Source organism: Chaetodon trifascialis, chromosome 7, assembly GCF_039877785.1.
Source record: "Chaetodon trifascialis isolate fChaTrf1 chromosome 7, fChaTrf1.hap1, whole genome shotgun sequence".
Taxonomy (NCBI): Eukaryota; Metazoa; Chordata; class Actinopteri; order Chaetodontiformes; family Chaetodontidae; genus Chaetodon; species Chaetodon trifascialis.
The window spans coordinates 22,310,824-22,330,225 of record NC_092062.1 but is presented as its reverse complement, the minus strand read 5'-3'; the positions used below and the strand labels follow the sequence as shown (position 1 = coordinate 22,330,225).

General features: G+C 40.0%; 3 protein-coding genes and 1 pseudogene across 4 annotated transcripts; 2 read left to right on the top strand and 2 right to left on the bottom strand.

The window, feature by feature from the left end:
* Positions 1-262: 262 nt before the first annotated feature.
* LOC139334441 (trypsin-like) lies at positions 263-1,868 on the bottom strand. The gene is given in 5 exon segments (XM_070967323.1): positions 263-415; positions 513-793; positions 910-1,010; positions 1,514-1,670; positions 1,829-1,868. Coding segments are annotated over 5 exon segments (732 nt in total).
* Positions 1,869-4,084: 2,216 nt separating this feature from the next.
* On the top strand, positions 4,085-7,542 carry LOC139334440 (trypsin-2-like). Its single transcript, XM_070967322.1, has 5 exons — positions 4,085-4,124; positions 4,217-4,374; positions 4,473-4,733; positions 7,139-7,258; positions 7,390-7,542. The coding sequence occupies exons 1-5, from the start codon at positions 4,085-4,087 to the stop codon at positions 7,540-7,542; spliced, it is 732 nt and encodes a 243-aa protein (XP_070823423.1).
* Positions 7,543-10,771: 3,229 nt separating this feature from the next.
* On the bottom strand, positions 10,772-12,246 carry LOC139334447 (trypsin-1-like). Of its 2 annotated transcripts, none has more exons than XM_070967331.1 (6): positions 12,207-12,246; positions 11,809-11,953; positions 11,449-11,699; positions 11,215-11,351; positions 10,960-11,061; positions 10,772-10,819 (listed from the first exon to the last, which is right to left on the bottom strand). In XM_070967331.1, exons 1-6 carry the CDS (start codon positions 12,244-12,246, stop codon positions 10,772-10,774), a joined length of 723 nt encoding a protein of 240 aa, XP_070823432.1. The 2 variants fall into 2 exon arrangements, with proteins under 2 accessions (XP_070823432.1, XP_070823433.1); XM_070967332.1 differs by having other exon boundaries at positions 11,215-11,354; positions 11,458-11,699.
* Positions 12,247-15,552: 3,306 nt separating this feature from the next.
* LOC139334448 (trypsin-1-like) overlaps positions 15,553-19,402 on the top strand; it is a 29,287-nt pseudogene continuing 25,437 nt past the window's right edge.

The window sequence follows — 19,402 nt, the reverse complement described above, 5'->3', positions numbered from 1 at the left end:
CATTTTGGACTTGAAAATGTGACCACACAAAAGAAAAATGCATGTAAACCAAGTGGTTTTGTTTTATTTTCTATGCTCGGGCATATGTGTGTTGAGTTTGGATGTGTGAAGGGGGAAACTTCAATGGAGACAAGGCATCAGAGAAGGAGAGAAAAATAGAAGTTAGGGCTGTAAAAGAAAGGAATGAGTGGTAACGTAGAGCAGAGGACTGAGGGATAGTGGGAGAGATGAAGAAAAATAAAGTGAAAAATGGAGAATTTCTTCAGGGATAGGCTGCCAGGACGTCTTCAATCCAGTAGAGGAACTCACACACTTTGACGTAGACTCCGGGGTAGTTGGGCTCGGCGCATCCCCGACCCCATGACACCAGGCCGTACACCTCTCCAAGACACACCAGAGGACTGCCAGAGTCACCCTGACAAACACAGAGTGTGAGCAGGTATGCAGTGACAAATTCTTCCACACGCAGAGCTGTGAGTCCATTTAGTCCTAGTATTTACTGTAAAACTCACATTGCATGCGTCTCTGCCTCCATCCATGTATCCGGCACACACCATCCTGCGTGTGATCATGCCCGGATAGGCCCTCCGACACTCAGCATTGTCCACTATGGGCACATCCAGGCACTGTAGACGGGTTGCCGCGACCCCTGTAACAAGGAGAACAGAGATAGTCCTAGAAACCTCTGGGGTATCATTAGAAAGCAGATAAATATTTTTTTAGGATGAGGATGATGATATTCTATATATTTGTACTACCAGAAATGTGTTAGTCATAACTGTACACAGAGAAATATGAAATAAGTTCAAGTTATATTTCTGCACTGTGTGAAATGAATGGATAAATCAGATCATGAAATCTTGCAGAGGGAAGAAGATTTTCAGGCAGGATGCTTCATTTTTTTTCCTCACTTTGGGTGCCAGATGATGGTATCAGTCTTCATGAGCTGCTCAGTACCCTCAAACCTTCGCGTATCATGTTCTCCCAGTATGATCTGCATGGAATAGGGACTGAGAAAGGAGGTATAATATATTAGAAAAATGTGGAAGCAGAAAAAGCTTTCAGCATTTTATTTCTTATCATTCTAAATACGTCTTAAACTCTCCATTTTCCCTATTTTGCAAAGACTGCACTACTTATATTTTCAGAGTTCCCACTGTTTGTAATTTCTGCTGCTAGGGGTCTCTCAATCAAAACACCAAGAGCAACTAAAGGGGTAAAGGGGATATGATGCCATTGACAAGTGAGCAAATGAAATGCACCGTTTGTTGCATTTCTATGGGCTTGAACATTGATGGAAACATTTGGGATACTGTAAGTACACAACTCTGATTATGATGTTCTCCACATACAGTACTACGTTAAAAAGTATTAGTCTTCCACATGCAGATGATTTTGTATGTTTTCCATCTTGAAGGGAAAAAATGCATGAAAATCAAGCAAGACAAGAAAGACAAGAGGAAGATGTGCATAACATTTGAAAAGAATTTTTCCGCCATCAGTGCATACTTACTCATACCAACAGTGGGCAACAGACATCACCCACTGTGTGTTGAAGAGCACCCCACCACAAAAGTGGTAACCATAGTTGAGGGAGGCCATGAATGGACGAGAGTTAGGCTCACAATCCTGCCCGCCAATGATCCTGCCATTTTCGCGGGGAACTGCCGCTGTCACACAAACACACATGGAAAGAGACTGAGGGCAAGAGAAAGAGTAAGACTTGTGTTTCAAAGATATCTGTAACCACAACTTTTCACGCGTGATCTCATAAGTATGTGTGTACGTGTGCATGCGTCCTTGTTTGTGTGTCTATTTCTGTCTTTACCAGCAGCTCCGACCATCAGCAGCAGAGCCAGCAGTCTCATTGTGTCTGATGAAAGATCAGAAGACACCTGGACACACCCAAGCTCATATTTATATCCTACCAGCCCCACTATGCTCAGCCCATCACTCCCCCTCTCTTCCTGTTGACCCTATCTGTGTCCTCACACTCTGTTCTTTCCTCATGCCGTGAAGTGTCAACCCAAATCTACTCCCTTATCATGCTCCTATTTTCATGTTTGCCCACATCTGCCCCATCGCCGCATAACCCCTATGGTTATGTCATCTGTGCACCTCATTTACCAATCTGGACCAAGGTCTCCACATATTTAACACCTGTTTAAGGTTCTCTCATGGGTCACTCATTACTGGCAAGCTACAATATGCAAAATGTGAAAACAGTTATGCAGCCCTCTTTTAGGCTTGACGTGTTTCCCTACAATATGAATAAAGGAATGATAAAGAAGCAATATATATATATATTTTTTTTTTTTTTTTTAACCAAGCGTCCTCACTGTTAAGTATTTTATTATAAATAATAGACTTTAATCATAAACTTAGCATAGCATACAAAAATAAAAAAAACACTTGATAATAATTGTAGAAATAATATAGAATAAGGATGACAATAAAGACAATGCATAACTTTAGATAGAAAATAAAGTTTAAAATAGAGTACACAGAATGCATAAAATCAAGCAAAATACAACGTTTTAAAAGAGGTGTAGCAGTGTATAAGCGTGAGAAAGTGCAGGGATTTAACTTCATGCCGACTGATAGGATTACAGTTTTGTCCTCATTTAACTTAAAGAAATTACTGCTCATTCATTTATGTATTGCCAAAAGACAGTTAGTAATGGAATCTATAGCTGCAGCATCATGTGGTTCATCAGTGATGTACAGTTGTGTGTCATCTGCGTAACTATGGAAACATGGATCAAGGCAGCTCCTTTGTGCAACCCCAAAAGAGATGTCATGCTTCTGAGATACATGGCCTCCAAGACGGACATAAAACTTTCTGCCTTTGATGTTTGTTTTAAACCAGTTTAACACAAAGTCAGAGAGACCAACCAGCTATTCAAGACAATTAATCAAGATACCATGGTCAGTCATATCGAACGCTGCACTTGGATCTAAGAGGACAGGAGCTGAGTCCTTATTCTCATCAGAATTCAGTCTGTGGTCAGAGTTTTTGCCACAAAGATGCTGCAGGTTCAGGGTCAGCACAGGAGGTGGGCAGTTTAGACTCAGTCACAGTCTTGCAGAGCTCAGTTAATGTAATACAGGAGATTTTTCCCATGGTTACATCTCTTTTACAGGGTTTGTTGAGGTCATCTGTGTGAACATCAGCAGTAATGCTGGCTCTAATTTAAGTTATTTTGTTGCTGAAGAACGAATGGATTAATAATATTTCAGAGTCCCCAGCATCCTCTGTAATAATGTTGGAAAAGTAATCCTTTCTTGCCAGACATATTGCTTTGTTCTAGACAGTTGTGCCCAGTTTTCTGCCATTTTCTTTCAGCTGCTCCACAGATTCTCCTAATCTCATTAAACCTGCTATTTTTCAACCATGGGGGGATTCTATCAGTCGACCTCTCAAAAAAGCGAAACAAAAAAAAAAAAAAAAAGCAAAATGTTTCTTCAATCATAGTTTTGGCTCAAGAAAAAAATGCACTAAATAAACATGCTGATTTACAGTTCTGCTTTGGTTGCCCTTGAATAAAAGCTGAGAAAGGTGAGAAAGAAATCATCTGTGATCTCTGAAGCAGCAAGCAAAAACAACATGCTGTGTAGGTGTCAGGTAGCAGTCAACAACGTTTTCTATTATTATATTGTATTAAACCAATAAGTAATAACACTATTAGGCTGGTTACAGTTATTCATTGTGGTATGTTTTAAAAAGGAAGTTACAAATGTGTCACCTATAAAGATAACAGATAAGTTTATTTAGGTGCAGAAAATCTACAAAATGAGTACACCAACCCCCTCTAAGGCCGAAAATATGTGAACATGTGGCTCACTTATTAACTGAAAGGACAAACATGGCACATAAGATGATAAGGGCAGGGATTGGGCTGGGAGGAGTTGAAGAGATTCAGTGGTGGGTGGGTAAAACTGGGTGGAGGGATGGAGGTGTGTGTGTGTGTGGGGGGGGGGGGGGGGGGCATGGAAAGACATAGAGGAGTTTAGGTATAAATGCTGTGAGTGACAGATTACTCTCAGCGAGTCTGGTCATAGGAATGCTTGAGGCAGGCACAGGATGATTGGCCTGATTATTCTCACACTCCTGGGTGCTGCAGGTAAAGCACATCTGCAGTTTTACAATGGTTTTAGGGTAAAAATTAACTACTATGATAAATATGAAGAATTTTGCATTTCTTTTACAATACAGCTGCAGCCCCCATGGATGACAGGATTGTGGGTGGCTACCAGTGTGATGCTCACTCCCAACCCTGGCAGGTGTCTCTCAATATCGGCTACCACTTCTGCGGTGGCTCCCTTATCAATGACCAGTGGATCATCTCTGCTGCCCACTGCTGGCAAAAGTTTGTATTACATCGATGAGTTCAAAAGTTTTTCATGAACTGTATCTTTAAGATAACTATGGCCATTTTGTTCTTTGCCTCTTTTTCAGCCCCTATTCACAGATTGCCATCTTGGGTGACCACCACATCTGGATGAACGAGTTCACGGAACAGTTCATGCCCGTGGACGCCATCTACTGGCATGAGAGTTATGACTACCAAACCCTGGACTATGACATTATGATGCTGAAGCTGGCACATCCTGCCACCTTGAACCAGTATGTCCAGCCAGTGGCCCTGCCCAAAGCCTGCCCCACACCTGGTGACATGTGCTTGGTGTCCGGATGGGGGAACATCTACACTGATGAAGGTGAGGTGCACCTGATCTCAATATCAAAATTCATTAAAACATTTTCGTCACAACAGCAGAATATTCATTCTGTTGTGATCCTGCAGATGTTTTTATTGCGATCACCTGAAGAACAAAACTCCCTCTCACCCTTTTTTGGGTGTCTTCCTCAAGCTTGGGTCCTCTACCAGAGACATGGGAGCCTGAGGGCTCTGTGCAGTATCTTAACTGTTCCTTGGACTTCATTCTTCTGGACAGACCTCAGATGTTGTTCCTGGAACCTGTCTGAGCAACACCAGGTCACCACCCCTGGTGCTAACATGACTTCTGGGACTGCGTCTGTTAATTTCACCCACAGTGGTTTTTCCATCAGCTCTTACTCTAGTTTTTCATGCTCTTTCTTTTCATGCTCTTCTTTCATGCTTGTTACTGTGCCTCAATCACTGCCTGAATTCCTAAGACAGTCTTCTGCTCCTTGTTGACCACCACAATGTCTGGTTGCTCATCCAACACATGCTTGTAAGTCTGGAACTTGAAGTCCCACAGGATCTTAGCTCTCCCTTTCAATATATACAGTGTACAGTATATGTACATATTCTTAATGATATATTCTATGAAAAGAACACTTTGTTTTTCGTATGTAATGCCATATGATTTGTCCATATGCTGTAAGTTAAAAAGATTTAACTTCATTTGAAAGCTCAAGTTTGTTTAATGGTTGACAAATTTCCCCAATCACATTTCTGAACCCTTTTAAAATCAGTACAACACCATTTGTTTTGTGATCGTGACACAAAACAGATTCAGACGCTAAAGCAGCCCAAAAACAGACCAGAGACAAAACCAGGAGATCAGTCAGAAAAGGCAAAATTACCTACAGTAGGCAGGGGGCAGGTGGCAGGTGAAGAATCATCAAGCAGGAAATCAAGCAAAGGGACAGACAGGATCAGGCAGAAATAAGGCTGGAAAGCGAGAGCAGATGCAAACTGGGCAATCTAGCCTTGTACAAGTGGAATGGAACCAGTATATATGGTACTGGGCTGATGAGGGAAAGTGGGAAGCAGGGAAGGTTGGGGCAGGGTTACTGCAGGACAGCAGGAGCTGGGAGGGGAGGGCTGGATCTAGAATGAGTTGAGAGTTAGTGTACGACAGCGAGAATGAAGCAAAACACAGAATGAGCATTATGTGGAGCATTGACAATGTGAGTAATTGGCTGTTCGTTGTCTGTCAAATTTTCCGTTGTCACTGCACAAAATGTATTTTACCGTGGTGACAGGGACATATTCTTTAATAATTTTTGAAATAACAGGTCTTCAGTGTCACACACAAGACAAAGAAAACCAGGAGACTCATTTCTAGTCTACAACTGTGGATCTGCAATTAGGGTTAATGTAGCATACATAAGCCAGTGCTAACAACTGAGTGAGTTGTTGTGTCCAGCTGTATATTTAATATTTTCAGCTACTTCTTTTTTAAAAACGTGAAGCCTTAATGGCTTCTTAAATAGGCCTTGATTCCTGCATGCTGGATATAATGCTAACAGAGGCTAAATCTACATGTGGCAGCTAAAAAGTCAACATCTTAACCACCTAATGATCTATTTAAGACATGAAGCAGAAACAAAGGAGCTGTGTTTGTCTATTGCATGGTAGAGCTAGTGGTTAGCCCTAGTGTTATTATACAGTAGAGTATTATGATGTCTGCTAAGCGCATTGGTGTAACTGACACTGATAACTGACATTTATTATCACTGGTATTTTGGAACCTGCATATCGCCTCCCCTTCTTTCCACTACTCTCATGCATACATACTGCATGGACACAGCCTGTCCTGGACTCCCTGTTCACCATCCACATGCCCCCAGACAATCCTAATAGAGATATGCACTCTACTGAGGACACTCTGCTGGTAAATAACAATGTAATTAAAATGTCATTTGTGCTAACTTAACAACCCTGGGATGATTTGAAAGCCGACTACAGAAAGACGTATTTGGCCAGGCAAGATAGAGGCTAGACTTCTGCTTCGATGGTTGTATTTGAAACAATATGCGTCACTATTATAGGAGAAAAGAGTTTGAGAACGAGGAATAACCAGTGAGAGTGAGACTACTATCACTGCATATTCTTTACACCTTTGAACCTGTGTTTTTGGTTTTGAAAAGGTGATAAAAGAGACACCACCTTCCAAACTCTTACACAGAGTATTGTCTTTGCCAAAGTGCCACGCACACTGTTTCAACAGCTTGACAGGTTTGTCAAACCTAGCCATGGATGCTAAGCTAAGACTGGACAGTCGCTCTTTTCACGCGTGGGGTTTTGTTTATTTTTGTTTTTTTACCTCCAAAAAAGTTGACAGAGTCAAAGAGGTCTGATGTTCTGTGGCCATGTTTCTATATCTTTCTCCCTTGCTCTTATCTGCAGTGTTCAACCCATTTTACCTTCAGTGTGTGGAAGTCCCCATTCTGACTGACGCGGACTGTGAAGGATCCTACCCTGGTAGACTCACTGACCGCATGGTGTGTGCTGGGTACCTGGAGGGAGGCATGGATGCTTGTCAGGTATTTCCTCGTAATCACACAGCACATGAAATAAGGCTTGGTGGTCTGTGAACATGTTAAAAAAAACATTCAATGAGATGAGATGATGGAGTGAATAAACTCTTCCTCTTTCTCTCCTCCTCTCTGCTCAGGGTGACTCCGGTGGTCCTCTGGTGTGTAATGGGGAGCTGCAGGGCATTGTCTCTTGGGGTGATGGCTGTGCTCAGCCAAACGCCCCGGGCGTTTACACCAAAGTCTGCTCTCTGATGCCCTGGATCGAAGATATTCTTTCCAGATACACCTAGGCTGTCATCTCCCATCACATATCTAAGTGATAGAGGGAAAGCAGAGAGAGATTGAGATGGACGGAGACAGAGACAGGAGGTGGTGGTGGGTGGTGTCAGAAAGAATAGCAGTGGGAGAGTGGCTGAGAGAGAGCCAAAAGGAGAAACAGTGGGTGAGAGAAAGTAAAAAGATGTCTTTAGCAAGGGCACAGTCAATAAAATCTACCATTTTGTGATGCACCTGTGTGTTTGTTATTGTCGACAATACTGCACACAATAGGGTTGGGTGGTAATCCGGTAATAAGGTATCCCGCGGTATCTAAAAATAGCAATGGTATCAATTTCATTACCGTCATTAAAAAAATGTTGCGCATATAGGTCTATAAGGGTCGAACATAATTGTAGCATTGTCATAACAAAAATGAAGTCCACTCCATTCAATGTATCTGGTTGAATTTTTACTCAAGAAAAAGGTGACTGTGCAAAAGTACATGCTAAAAAAAAGAATCTGAGCAATTTTACAGATGTTTCAACACAGGTATGTCCAGGCGCTCATATGGGCGGGTCTGGGCAGAGTATTGTTATCTCGTCCAAGCATACGGAGAAACTCCTCTGTTGAAAACACCTTTCCAGCATTTTTTCTGCTTGCTATTGTTCTTAGCTCTCATAAAAAGATGAAATGCAAATAAAACAGTAAAATAACACTTCGGGCTGCTCAGCAGAGTCCTCTGTGAGCGCTCTGCTCATTCATGAGACGGAGCGGTGAAACTAACTGCGTAGTTAGGTCGATCAATAGCTCAGCGACCCGCCCACATTCACCATAGAAACACCAATGACGACCCCCCCCCCCCCCCCCCCAGGAACTTCGTGATTGATCTCAAACTAACGCAGAGTCATAGGAGGAGACATTAGCAGCATTTTTTCAGGCTGGAATATAACTTTTGACCAGAAAAATCAAGTCAAATCAGCAGATGCCGTAAGTTTGACGTGCGCGATTTTCGTGTTTTCGTTACATGCGCATATAATTTTGTGCGGTATGAATTATGTTTCGTTTGGGTGGCAGTGCTTGATAGAGGCTTTTAACTGAGTTTCTCCCCGTCATTCTGGTATGCTACAAGTTAGGACTGGTGCTTCTTCGCGTGAGCATTGACCGTCTGAACTGCGCGCATGTCACGCTGCCCGGCAAAGTGATTTTTAATCAGTCACGGTAATACCGTATACCCCGGGAAAATGTGGGAAAAGTTTTACGGTATCAAAATTTGTATACCAATTTGTATTCCCAACTATTTCAGGTTCCACCAAGGCAAATATAAACCAGAGTCAAACAAACACAGCTAATGTCAGTGTGTGAATTAGCTTTTTTCTTTGATCTTTATCACCAAACAATCCCACTGTAAGAGCTCCATCAGAATAAGATGCACAAAATAACACAAACTTTTGCTTTGATCTGTTAATGAGGGAGCATTAGTGTTTAGCATTCAAAAGCTACATGAAGAGTGTTAATAAGGTTTGTCAGTCTTTTAGTTTTCTTGGAGTGCATGAACGCTGGCCTCATTTTGATTTTCTGTCTCTTGAGCGCAGAATGCTTTATACACCTGGAACGAAAGGGCGCAGATGTTGTAACAGCCCATTTATCAATGTCAGCATACTAAATCGTACAAGAATCTGAAAATGAGTTTGACTCCCGTTGAAATTTGTCCAATGAACTCCATTCACAACTGAGAACTTGGCCATGAATCTTTTCTTGATTTGTCTGATGGCAGACAAACTCAAATAAAGGAAAAACTGTTTTTTTTTATTATTCTTTCTTTAAAATCTCTGTCATAAGTTTTGTGGTAAAGTCATGTGGCTTCCTTCATTTTATTCCCATCACAATACTTCAAATCACTCACTCTTTTAGAGAAATATACAAACTGAATTACATTTCCATGATATGTTATGAGTTTATGAGTTTCCAGAGGAATTAATTTTAAACAAATTGGTGCTCTACTTTATTTTATGAATATGAAAAAAGTGCCTTTTTTATAAGATCTTGAAGTTTTTTAAGCCTTAGCAATTGGAAAGTGATGCAACACAAGCTTGCGGTCACACATTTGTGATTGACCAGAAAGCCTGTCAGTGTCATCCAATCGGAAAAAGCACAGAAAATCATCACCTTAAACGCTGCCAACCATTCAGGTAAACATTATGATGAAAACACTGCAATTATTTTACTCTTCGACACGAAAAGAGATGTCAAGTGCACCATAATTGCCTTGTTATCTTGTCCATGAAAGGTTAGTCGGAGCTGCTGAAAACAGGCATCATCAGTCAGTAATGCCGGAGTGACGGCACGTCCGACACTTTTGCTTCAAGCAGCAGACTGAAATCAATGGATGGACAGAAATATCTCCCATCTGTTCCACAGACAGGGAAGATTGGAATGCACCTGCTGCTCTGTCCAGGAATGTGAATTATCCCTTTTCATCATTAACACAGTAACAGACAGAGATGATGAAATGGAATATGACAGGAAGACAGATCAGTAAATGAATGACTAAATGTAAAAATTTGAAGTCCCATTTGAAAATCATTTTACATATCCATTTAGAATTAATTTATTCATAATTCAAATGCTGGGGTACGAATTTAAATTATTAATTGGAAACAATCACAGCAGACATCCCCCCTCTAATGAGCTGTGAGACTTTTCGTACTGTATAATGCAGAAGTACCCACAGTCCTCCCACCTGTCCTTCGAGTTGCATTATAAATCAATTCAAATACTGTCAAAAAGGGTTATAAAACAAGGCGAGTTCAAAATGCAGAAGAGATGCAAACAATATAGCGGATATTATGCTTTACAAAAGACCCCTAAAGAGCAAGGATACTTACAATATTTATCAATGTCTCATAAAGGGAAATACTTTTTAAGTCATTTTAAGTCATTTTTTTAAGTCATTCTTCTTGGGTAATCTGACACTTATCAATAATTCATAATACAATATGTAAGGAAAAATCCATGCGAATGTGAATTCCATGAACATTTAAATCTTAGGAAGCGTTATTAATCAAGTCACTTCAAACCAGGTGTAACATGGAGCAGTGTTGTGGTGGGCCTGGAGAAGAAACCAACTAAAAACTAAAATCTGTTCTTTTGAATTATTTGACGTGGACACAAATGATGCTTGAAATTGTTTATTTACAGTCTAGTACATATGATGGAAGATAACCTGCAAAGGAGCTGTTTGACTGGACTTGTTTGGATAACCTAATTGCTGGCCATGGTGCTCTGCAGCCAGTCGAGGAAGACGCAGACCTGTGAGCGGAAACAGGACGAGGTTTGTCAGCACTGACAGCTAGCCGCAAATACAGGTAATTTTACCTGGGCATGCACAGTGAGAAATTGAAATTTCAATCAGCTATGTCAATTATCATAAAGTGATATTTTATGTTTACTTTGACGTAGACACCAGGGTAGTTCTTCTTAGCACATTCTTCACCCCAGGACACAACACCCTGCAGCTCACCGTTACACACAACGGGGCCACCAGAGTCATTCTGAGAACAGAGAGAAGAAGAACAATACACAGAATGAAATTAAAATGAACTATTTCAATTAACTTCAATACTAATACTGAAAAATGTTAAATGTGAAGAAAATGTTGCACTGGTGTGGGACAAGGACCTCTGCAGAGTCCTCTTGTTACATACGTCGCAAGAGTCACTGCTTCCGTCCAGGTATCCAGCACAGAACATGTCGTCAGTGATCTGACCGGGGTAGGCATTTTTACAGACCCTTTGAGACAGGACGGGGATCTGCAGACACTGCAGCTTGTCGCTGCCAACACCGACAATGAATAACACAAAAAAAAGTGCAGATGGGAAAAGTTTTAATCAATAGAACAAATGGAAAAAAAAGTTGCCCTGAAACATTCTGTTAAATGTTGCTCACCCTGGTGTGGCCCCAGCCAGAGACTGTGCACATGGTGCCAACAGGAGCGCAGCTGGTGGGCAGAGCCACAGGCTGCACATACTGGTTGAAGACGGCGGGCCGGCTCAACTTGATCAACATGATGTCATTGTCAAGGCTGAAGATGCTGTATTTTGGGTGAGGGATGACGAGGGAGGAGCTGATGAACTGCTCAGTGTTCTCGTTGACCCTGACGTTATGCTCTCCAAGACGTAGCTGATAATGACTGGAGAGGAAAGAGAGGATTACTGCAGCTGAGTTTCATGATGCCTCTCAAAATCAGTTTGATTCCAACATGCAACACTTTGTCTTTAAAATATCAAGGAGTGACATACCGCTGGTAGCAGTGAGCAGCAGTCACAACCCAGTACTCATTGATGAGGGAGCCACCACAATGATTTATCCCAAGAGACACCTGGTGGGGCTGGGAGTGGCGTGCGCACTCATACCCTCCGACGATCTTGTCGTCCTCGGCGGCGACTGAAAACAGACACACACATTAGTAACACATTAGTAGAAACAGATATCTCTTTGAATGTAGAATGTCCTTTTGAGTATTTTTAGTTGAACCCCAAAGCCTGCATTGTTCGTTTGAGCACTGTGGAGGGTTCAATCCTTCTCATACTCAAAAATCCCCGCTCTACGGAGATTCTGTGTTTATTCTGGACAAAGTTCTGGAACTAAGGCCAAGCAGGAAAAAAGACATTCTGCTGGAAAAGAACTTCCTACTCACAAGCAACTCCAACGAGCAGCAGGAAGACCAGAGACCTCATTGTTCCTGTGTGATCCAGTTGATGAGGACTGCATTTGGAACCCTGCTTTATATCCAGTCAGGAGAGCTGCCCTGCTCTCTGCCTGTCCTCATTGGTCAGTGAAGAGTCAATCTCTGTCATGGGACATCGGCATGAAGTGATTCATTTCCAGAGTTAGGTCAGATAAAAAAATAAGAAAAAAACAAGAAACGCTTTCTTATCAGCAAATTTTGAAAGTCATGAGGGAAAGCATGAATCATAGTTATGTGCAGTTGCAGACACTGTGCTGAAATAAAGTGACAGTCAAACATTCGTTATACTTTATATATTATATATGTTGAATGAATATAGATAAAATTATATTAGCTCTTGGATTACGTATCCATTCATGTATCACGCAAAAAGGATTCTTCTATGATACATAATATCTGGACAGTGTGTTAATTTAAAAGTGTTTTTTGTTATTGTTGTTATCGCTTTGTTTTTTAACATTAACATGAAAAAAAAAGGATTTTTGTCAAATAAAACATTTTCTAACTAAATTCCTACATTGTTACTACATGTTACTAAATGACCACACATGCCTTGTTTCATAAAATGATTAAATCTTTGTTTTCTTACACTGGCTTTAATCTTGACTAACATGATGACAGAGAGGTTAAACATTTCAATATTCTTTTCAGAAAACTCCTGAGAATAAGAACATTGTACTGATGTGCAGTTGCAGACACTGTGCTGAAATAAAGTGACAGTCATACATTCTTTAGATTTTATATATTATATATATTCTACTCAATTACATTTCACTGAGCAGTATTGTTTTTAATCAGCTTCACTGTTCTATCGGCTGAAGTTTGTTAACAGATTTATGTTTTAGATGAAAAAATTCTAACATCTAAAATATGATTTATTGCTATTAATAAGTACTTGGAATTTAACTTAGGATCACTTTGTCCAACTCATCTCTATATATAAACCTCAATAATCAAACAGTCTCCAAGAACCATCATTCACAGTGAGTACCTCTACTACTACTACTACTACTACTACTACTTTTATTTTTCAAGAAGATTTTAATGCAGGTTTTTCCATTGGATTATTAAGCATTATTCCTTTTGTTTGTTTGTTTGTTTGTTTGTTTGTTTGTTTTGTTTTGTTTTGTTTCTTCACACATTTGTCTTTATTTGAAATAGTTTGACTCCACCACCTACTTGCTGAAAGTTTGACTTGTGATTCATTGGTTTGTTCAGGGATATAAGTCACCGTTATATTTAGATGTGCGTGGATGTAGTATCTCACAGCTGTGTGTTTCCCAGCACCTGTAAACTGAAACTAAACTAAACTGAGTCTGCCTGTGGGGAAACAAATTATAATCTCTGTAACACACACACACACACACACATATATATACACACACACACACACACGAACACAAATTATTAAAATAGTAATACCACAATTAAAAACACTGAAGTGCTGTATTTAAGATGACACTGGACTTAACTGGTTTAAAAGCTACTTGCTTCATAAAGACAACAGTTTTCAGTTTGGTACTTGGTCCATATGGAACAGCTTTTCTGCTTCACTTCACTGTCACTCCTCAATTCAACAGCAGTGTGTTAGTGAGGTACAGGAACAGTGTATGAAAGCAGTGCAAATACATGTTATTGTATAATCTTTTCTCCTCCTTGGTATCTTTATTTCTAGTATTTCTTGGTTGGAAATTGTGTGCTTTTCTCTCCTTTAGATATTTGGAAAAACACTTCAATGTTAGGTGGGTTCTTTCTATAAGCCCTCAGGGTTTTGTTTTGGTTTTTTTTTCATCACACCATTTTTTATGTTATTGGATATTTCTTCTCTTTTGTTTTACTTTTTTCTATTTATATGAACAAAAAAAAAAAAAAGAAAAGAAAAAAGAACAGTGGTTGAATGGTGGAGAGGATAGCCGGACATTGTGCTGCACAGCCACTCAGTATACACACAGACATGGAAAACAGAAAGATATTAGTCAGTTTGTTCCAGTGGACACATTAAAGGAGGTAATAGTTGTATTTTTAGTGCCTGCAGTGAAATGCAACCTTGGTGTAGACACGAGGATGATTACAGCCCCAGGACATAACACCCTGCAACTCACCATTACACACAACAGGAGCACCAGAGTCACCCTAAAAGAAAGAAAGAGAATTATTGTGATCACATTGTAAATCATTGCAATGCTGTATTCAATTATGGCACGAATAAGAAAAGAATTTAAAAAAAAAAAATAATAAAATACATTCCAATTTCAATATATGGTAATAGAAAATATATACACAGGCACAAATCCTTGTCTTCTTCCAGGTGTCTGGTGCAGAACATGGGGACAGTCCTCATTAGACAAGATGTGGATGTCCAGACACTGCAGCTTGTTGCTGTCAGCAGCTGCAGCAAGAAAACAAAAGTGAAATGTGCATTAGGGATGGATGGCTGGAGATTGTAGGCAAACATGCATTTAGACAATCAGTGAATGAGAAGGTGTATCCAAACTTTTGACTGAAAGTGAAAAGTCTGCCAAGATAAAATCCTCGAGTACATGAAACTTTAATTTTAATAACCCTCATACAATGACTGGCACATAATGTGTGTATATGCTGAAATTAAAGTATTCAGAGACCTTAGTTCCAATGTTCAACTCAGGATGACTACTGTATAAGATATAATACTAGAGTTCATTTTTCGAAAAAGCAATTTAACTTTTTCTCAAAAAGCAAATGAAACAGTCATTTAAGATCTATAAAAGTGAGATAAAATACTTTGAAAAATGCAACAGTCAGCAAATAAAATAGTGTCCATAGCAGACAGATCTGCAATGAAATTTGACCCAAATGTCAGAATAATTAATTGTATAATAGTGCAGTTTTTAATGCAGAGTTGCTGATTATTATGTAGTCAGTTATAATTCTTTGAGGTGCTCTATCTAAAAACACTCAGAGATCAATCAATCCATGTCATTTGAATAAAGCTTTTTCATATAAATACACACATTTTCAATTTCAGGAATTTTAGAACGCTTTTACATGTTTATTTGCCCCATGTCCATCCTTTAGAACTGCATTTATGTGAAAGATTTGCCAATAATACAATTTCACACATGCAGTCGGTCAGCGCAGACCACCCACAGACAACTTAATATTTGCTTTTCCAATACCCACAAATCATTGTTCCAGGATGTTGATTGGTCAAAAATAACCTTGGAGGTGTGTTCAGCAGGGAACGAGGAAAGGAACCATTCTATAAAAAACCAGGACTCCAAGAAAAGTCTCTCATTAACATGATCAAAAAGCAACCATGAGGTCTCTGGTCTTCCTTCTGCTCATCGGAGCTGCTTGTAAGCTTGTGTCTTTCTTCCTGTTTTCATTAGTTCTCATCAATGAAGTAAATAAAGCATTCAATGGGTCTCTGACTATTTGGCCTCCTGTGTGTTTTCAGTTGCCACCGAGGACGACAAGATCGTCGGAGGGTATGAGTGAGCACGCCACTCCCAGCCCCACCAGGTGTCTCTGAATTCTGGGTACCACTTCTGTGGTGGCTCCCTGGTCAATGAGAACTGGGTTGTGTCTGCTGCTCACTGCTACAAGTCGTATGTAACTCCTTGATATTTTAACCCTGTAAAACCCAAATACAGAAAAACACACACACACACACAAAAATTCAACAATTAAGAAGTTGTTGTAGGAGGCCTTTGAGGCTGAAAATAAGGTGGGGTTTTTTTGTTGTTGTTGTTGTTTAAATATGTTTTTGTAAGTTTTTACAGAAATGTTGTTATATTGCAACATTGGGCTCAATGGTGAGCAGAATCTCCTGTATTTGTGCTTATTGTCTGACAACAATACAGAACTAAGGATTCATTTGCAGGGTTTTGCTTTTGTCCCAGAACAGTATAACTTGAAAAATAACCATAATATAATATAATATAATATAATATAATATAATATAATATAATATAATATAATATAATATAATATAATATAATATAATATAATGTAATATAATATAATATAATATAATATAATAATAAACCAAGCCCATCCTCGGGTACATGCCCAACATTTTCCGTATTTCATTTGTATTAGTGTTCACAGATCTTCCATCATTTTTAACGCTGTACTCATTTGTATTGGCTGCCAGAGCTTTTCGAAGTATTGCTGATAAAATCCTTTTTTTGCCAGCGATATCTGTCACGGGGCTATTTCAATATGACGTGTTTACACATTGCACTGAAGTAACCTATTCACACATTTCACTGGTCACATAATAGTGTATGGCTGACCAATTGTAAACTATGATTATCATGCTAATAGGTATGCAGGTGGCCTCTAACAACACCTTACATTCCTGAACATCAACACCTGTTCCAGAACAATGGAAAAAAATGCCTTCCCCCAAGCATCCCCCACAACTGCTTTGACTATGAATTGATAGGAACATTTTCTTATCAATAGCCAAGACAAAGGGCAGACATGCACAAACAGAATTTCTTTGTTAGAAAGTCTTGCTTTTTGTGATAAGGGGAAAATACTGAGTGTTGAAGGTGGTTAGAAATCATTATAAGTAAATGAAAATGGTTAGATATGGCAATATATCTTTGCACATTATTTTCTAATGCAATAATATATAATCCAATATAAGGCTAGAATGTTTAAATCATGTGTAGTTTAAGTATATTGCAAAAAATTGTTTTAAATTGTTCCTCTCAAGACATTCCTCTCAAAACAGGGTTGTTTTGACTACCACATTCACACAATGCTGTAATATTGCAACAATTACAAAACAAGCTCTAAATAAAATGTAAGACACATTTTCCACAGTGACAACATATGGACATGTTCTAGACACTGTAATAAACACACACAAAAATATTTAAAGCATTTTACTTCAATCAGATAAATCCAATCCAATAAATCGAGGGGATGATGCTTTCTCAAAAATCTGGAAGTTGTGTGACTTGTGTGACCTGAGGGCGGGCCTTATATACAAATGTATGACCCAATAGCATTCTGAGACTGAATAATAGGACCAAATGAGTATGTTAATGTGGTTGAACCAAAAAAGGGGTTTACAAGCTTAAAGACAAAAGTGCTGCATGTTGCAAACTGATTTTAAGGGGCATCAAGAAACACGGCTGCACTGATCCTCTCTTTCCTCTCCAGGCGCGTTGAGGTGCGTCTTGGAGAGCACAACATCAAGGTCAACGAGAACACCGAGCAGTTCATCAGCTCGTCCCTCGTCATCCCCCACCCCAGTTACAGTGACTACAGAAGAGACCATGACATCATGTTGATCAAGCTGAGCCAGCCCGCCGTCTTCAACCAGTATGTCCAGCCTGTGGCTCTGCCCACCAGCTGTGCTCCTGCTGGCACCATGTGCACAGTCTCTGGCTGGGGCCACACCCTGAGCTACAGTAAGTAACATTTTCTGCATTTCAAAAGAATGTTTCAGGGCAACATTTGTTTCCACTAGTTTTATTGATTAAAACTTTGCCCATCTGCACTTTAAAAATAAAAACAAGTGGAAACAAAAGGGACAGAAGGAGACCACACTTAGTAATTCAGAAGACAGACAAAACAAACAGTCCTGAGCATGAACAAAGCACAAGGAGAGCTAAGTGGCTGAGACGTGTTATCAGGCTGATAAGTGTAACAATCTGACAAAGACTGGAGAGGTCATCTGGGTTTTTATCCTGTGGCTGGTAATTATGGATTGGCTGCAGCTGTGGTGGCTGATTGGCACGAGAAACAGGTGTAGGTGAGACGTGAATGCAGAGGAATCACCCCATCGTCGGATCTGGGATCCTTCCTCTACCCTACAAACATAACAACTAAACCCTTAAAGGAAATAAAGCCACGAAAACAAGACTACTGGACCCATCAGAGAAAACGAACAGAACACAACATAAGCAGTGCAACTGAAATCTGCTGCAGCTCCTGCTGCTTCCCAGGAAGCAGAGAGTGAAACAGGTCCCGCAGCGCCTTTAAGACCTGCCCCCAATCAGGAACCCTCCTCCCCACCTTAAAAGGGGGCGGAGCAAAAGAAAAAGGTTAGTCACCTTACAGATCACCACCAGCAGGCTAAGGGGCGCATAACACTTGCTATTTATGTGCCCCCAATATATTGCTCAAAACTCTCCAGCCGATCCAGAATGCTGTGGCACAGATTTTGGAAAGGAGGAAAAGAGATCATATTTCATCCATATTAGCTGTTTTGCACTTGCTCCTGTAAAATCAGGAATAGAATTAAATATCCTTCTCCGTACCAACAAAACCCTAAACAGTCCACCACCATCTTATTTTCAAGGCTAAAGGCACTTCTCTCTATCGCACTGTCCTCTCCCAAAGAAACTTTTTTATTACCCTGCTACCCCAAAAACAACACTGTGTTCCCAGAATGCAGGCTTACTTACGGTTCCTAAAATCTCCAAAAGCAGAATGGGAGCCAGAGACTTTAGCTTTAAAGCTCATCTCCTGTGGAACCATATTCCAGTCTCAGTCCGGAAGGCAGACACCCTCTCTACATTTAAGGCTTAAAACTTCACATTTTGATAATGCTTAGTTACAGTTAAGGCTGCCTCACTCTTGCCTTGGACCAGCCCTGAGGTATGCTACTATAGGATTCAACTTCCAGGGGACTTCCCATGACACACCAAGCTCCTCTCTTCTTCTCTACCTCTCCATCTGTGTGCATTAGGGATGTATATCTCCACCACTGAGGGCAATTCGATCCGCATCTTGATACGCAGCCACCAATACAATACATTAACGACACACTGAAGCCTCTGTCGGTGCGATGAGATGTGATTTGCTCCTGGTCATGATACGATGCGATTCAAAAATGATTTGATAACGATATGACTTGCTTTCAAAGAGATTCGGTTCGATACAGTTAGTTATGGCACGAGAGTGTGCCCATATCAGATTTGTTATAGCACAACTCTGTTTTACTCTCTGTATCAATTTGAGAGATGCATGTAACATTTGGTTTGTTTTTACTGAGCAAACAAATAAATCCTATTTTTAAAACAAGACATAATTCACTATGTATAGACATAGCATTACATTTTATTTATAATAAGCAATCCTCACTCCGAATTATGTTCTCTGTCTCTACAATTTTACAAAACGTATTAAACTTCACAGTTTAA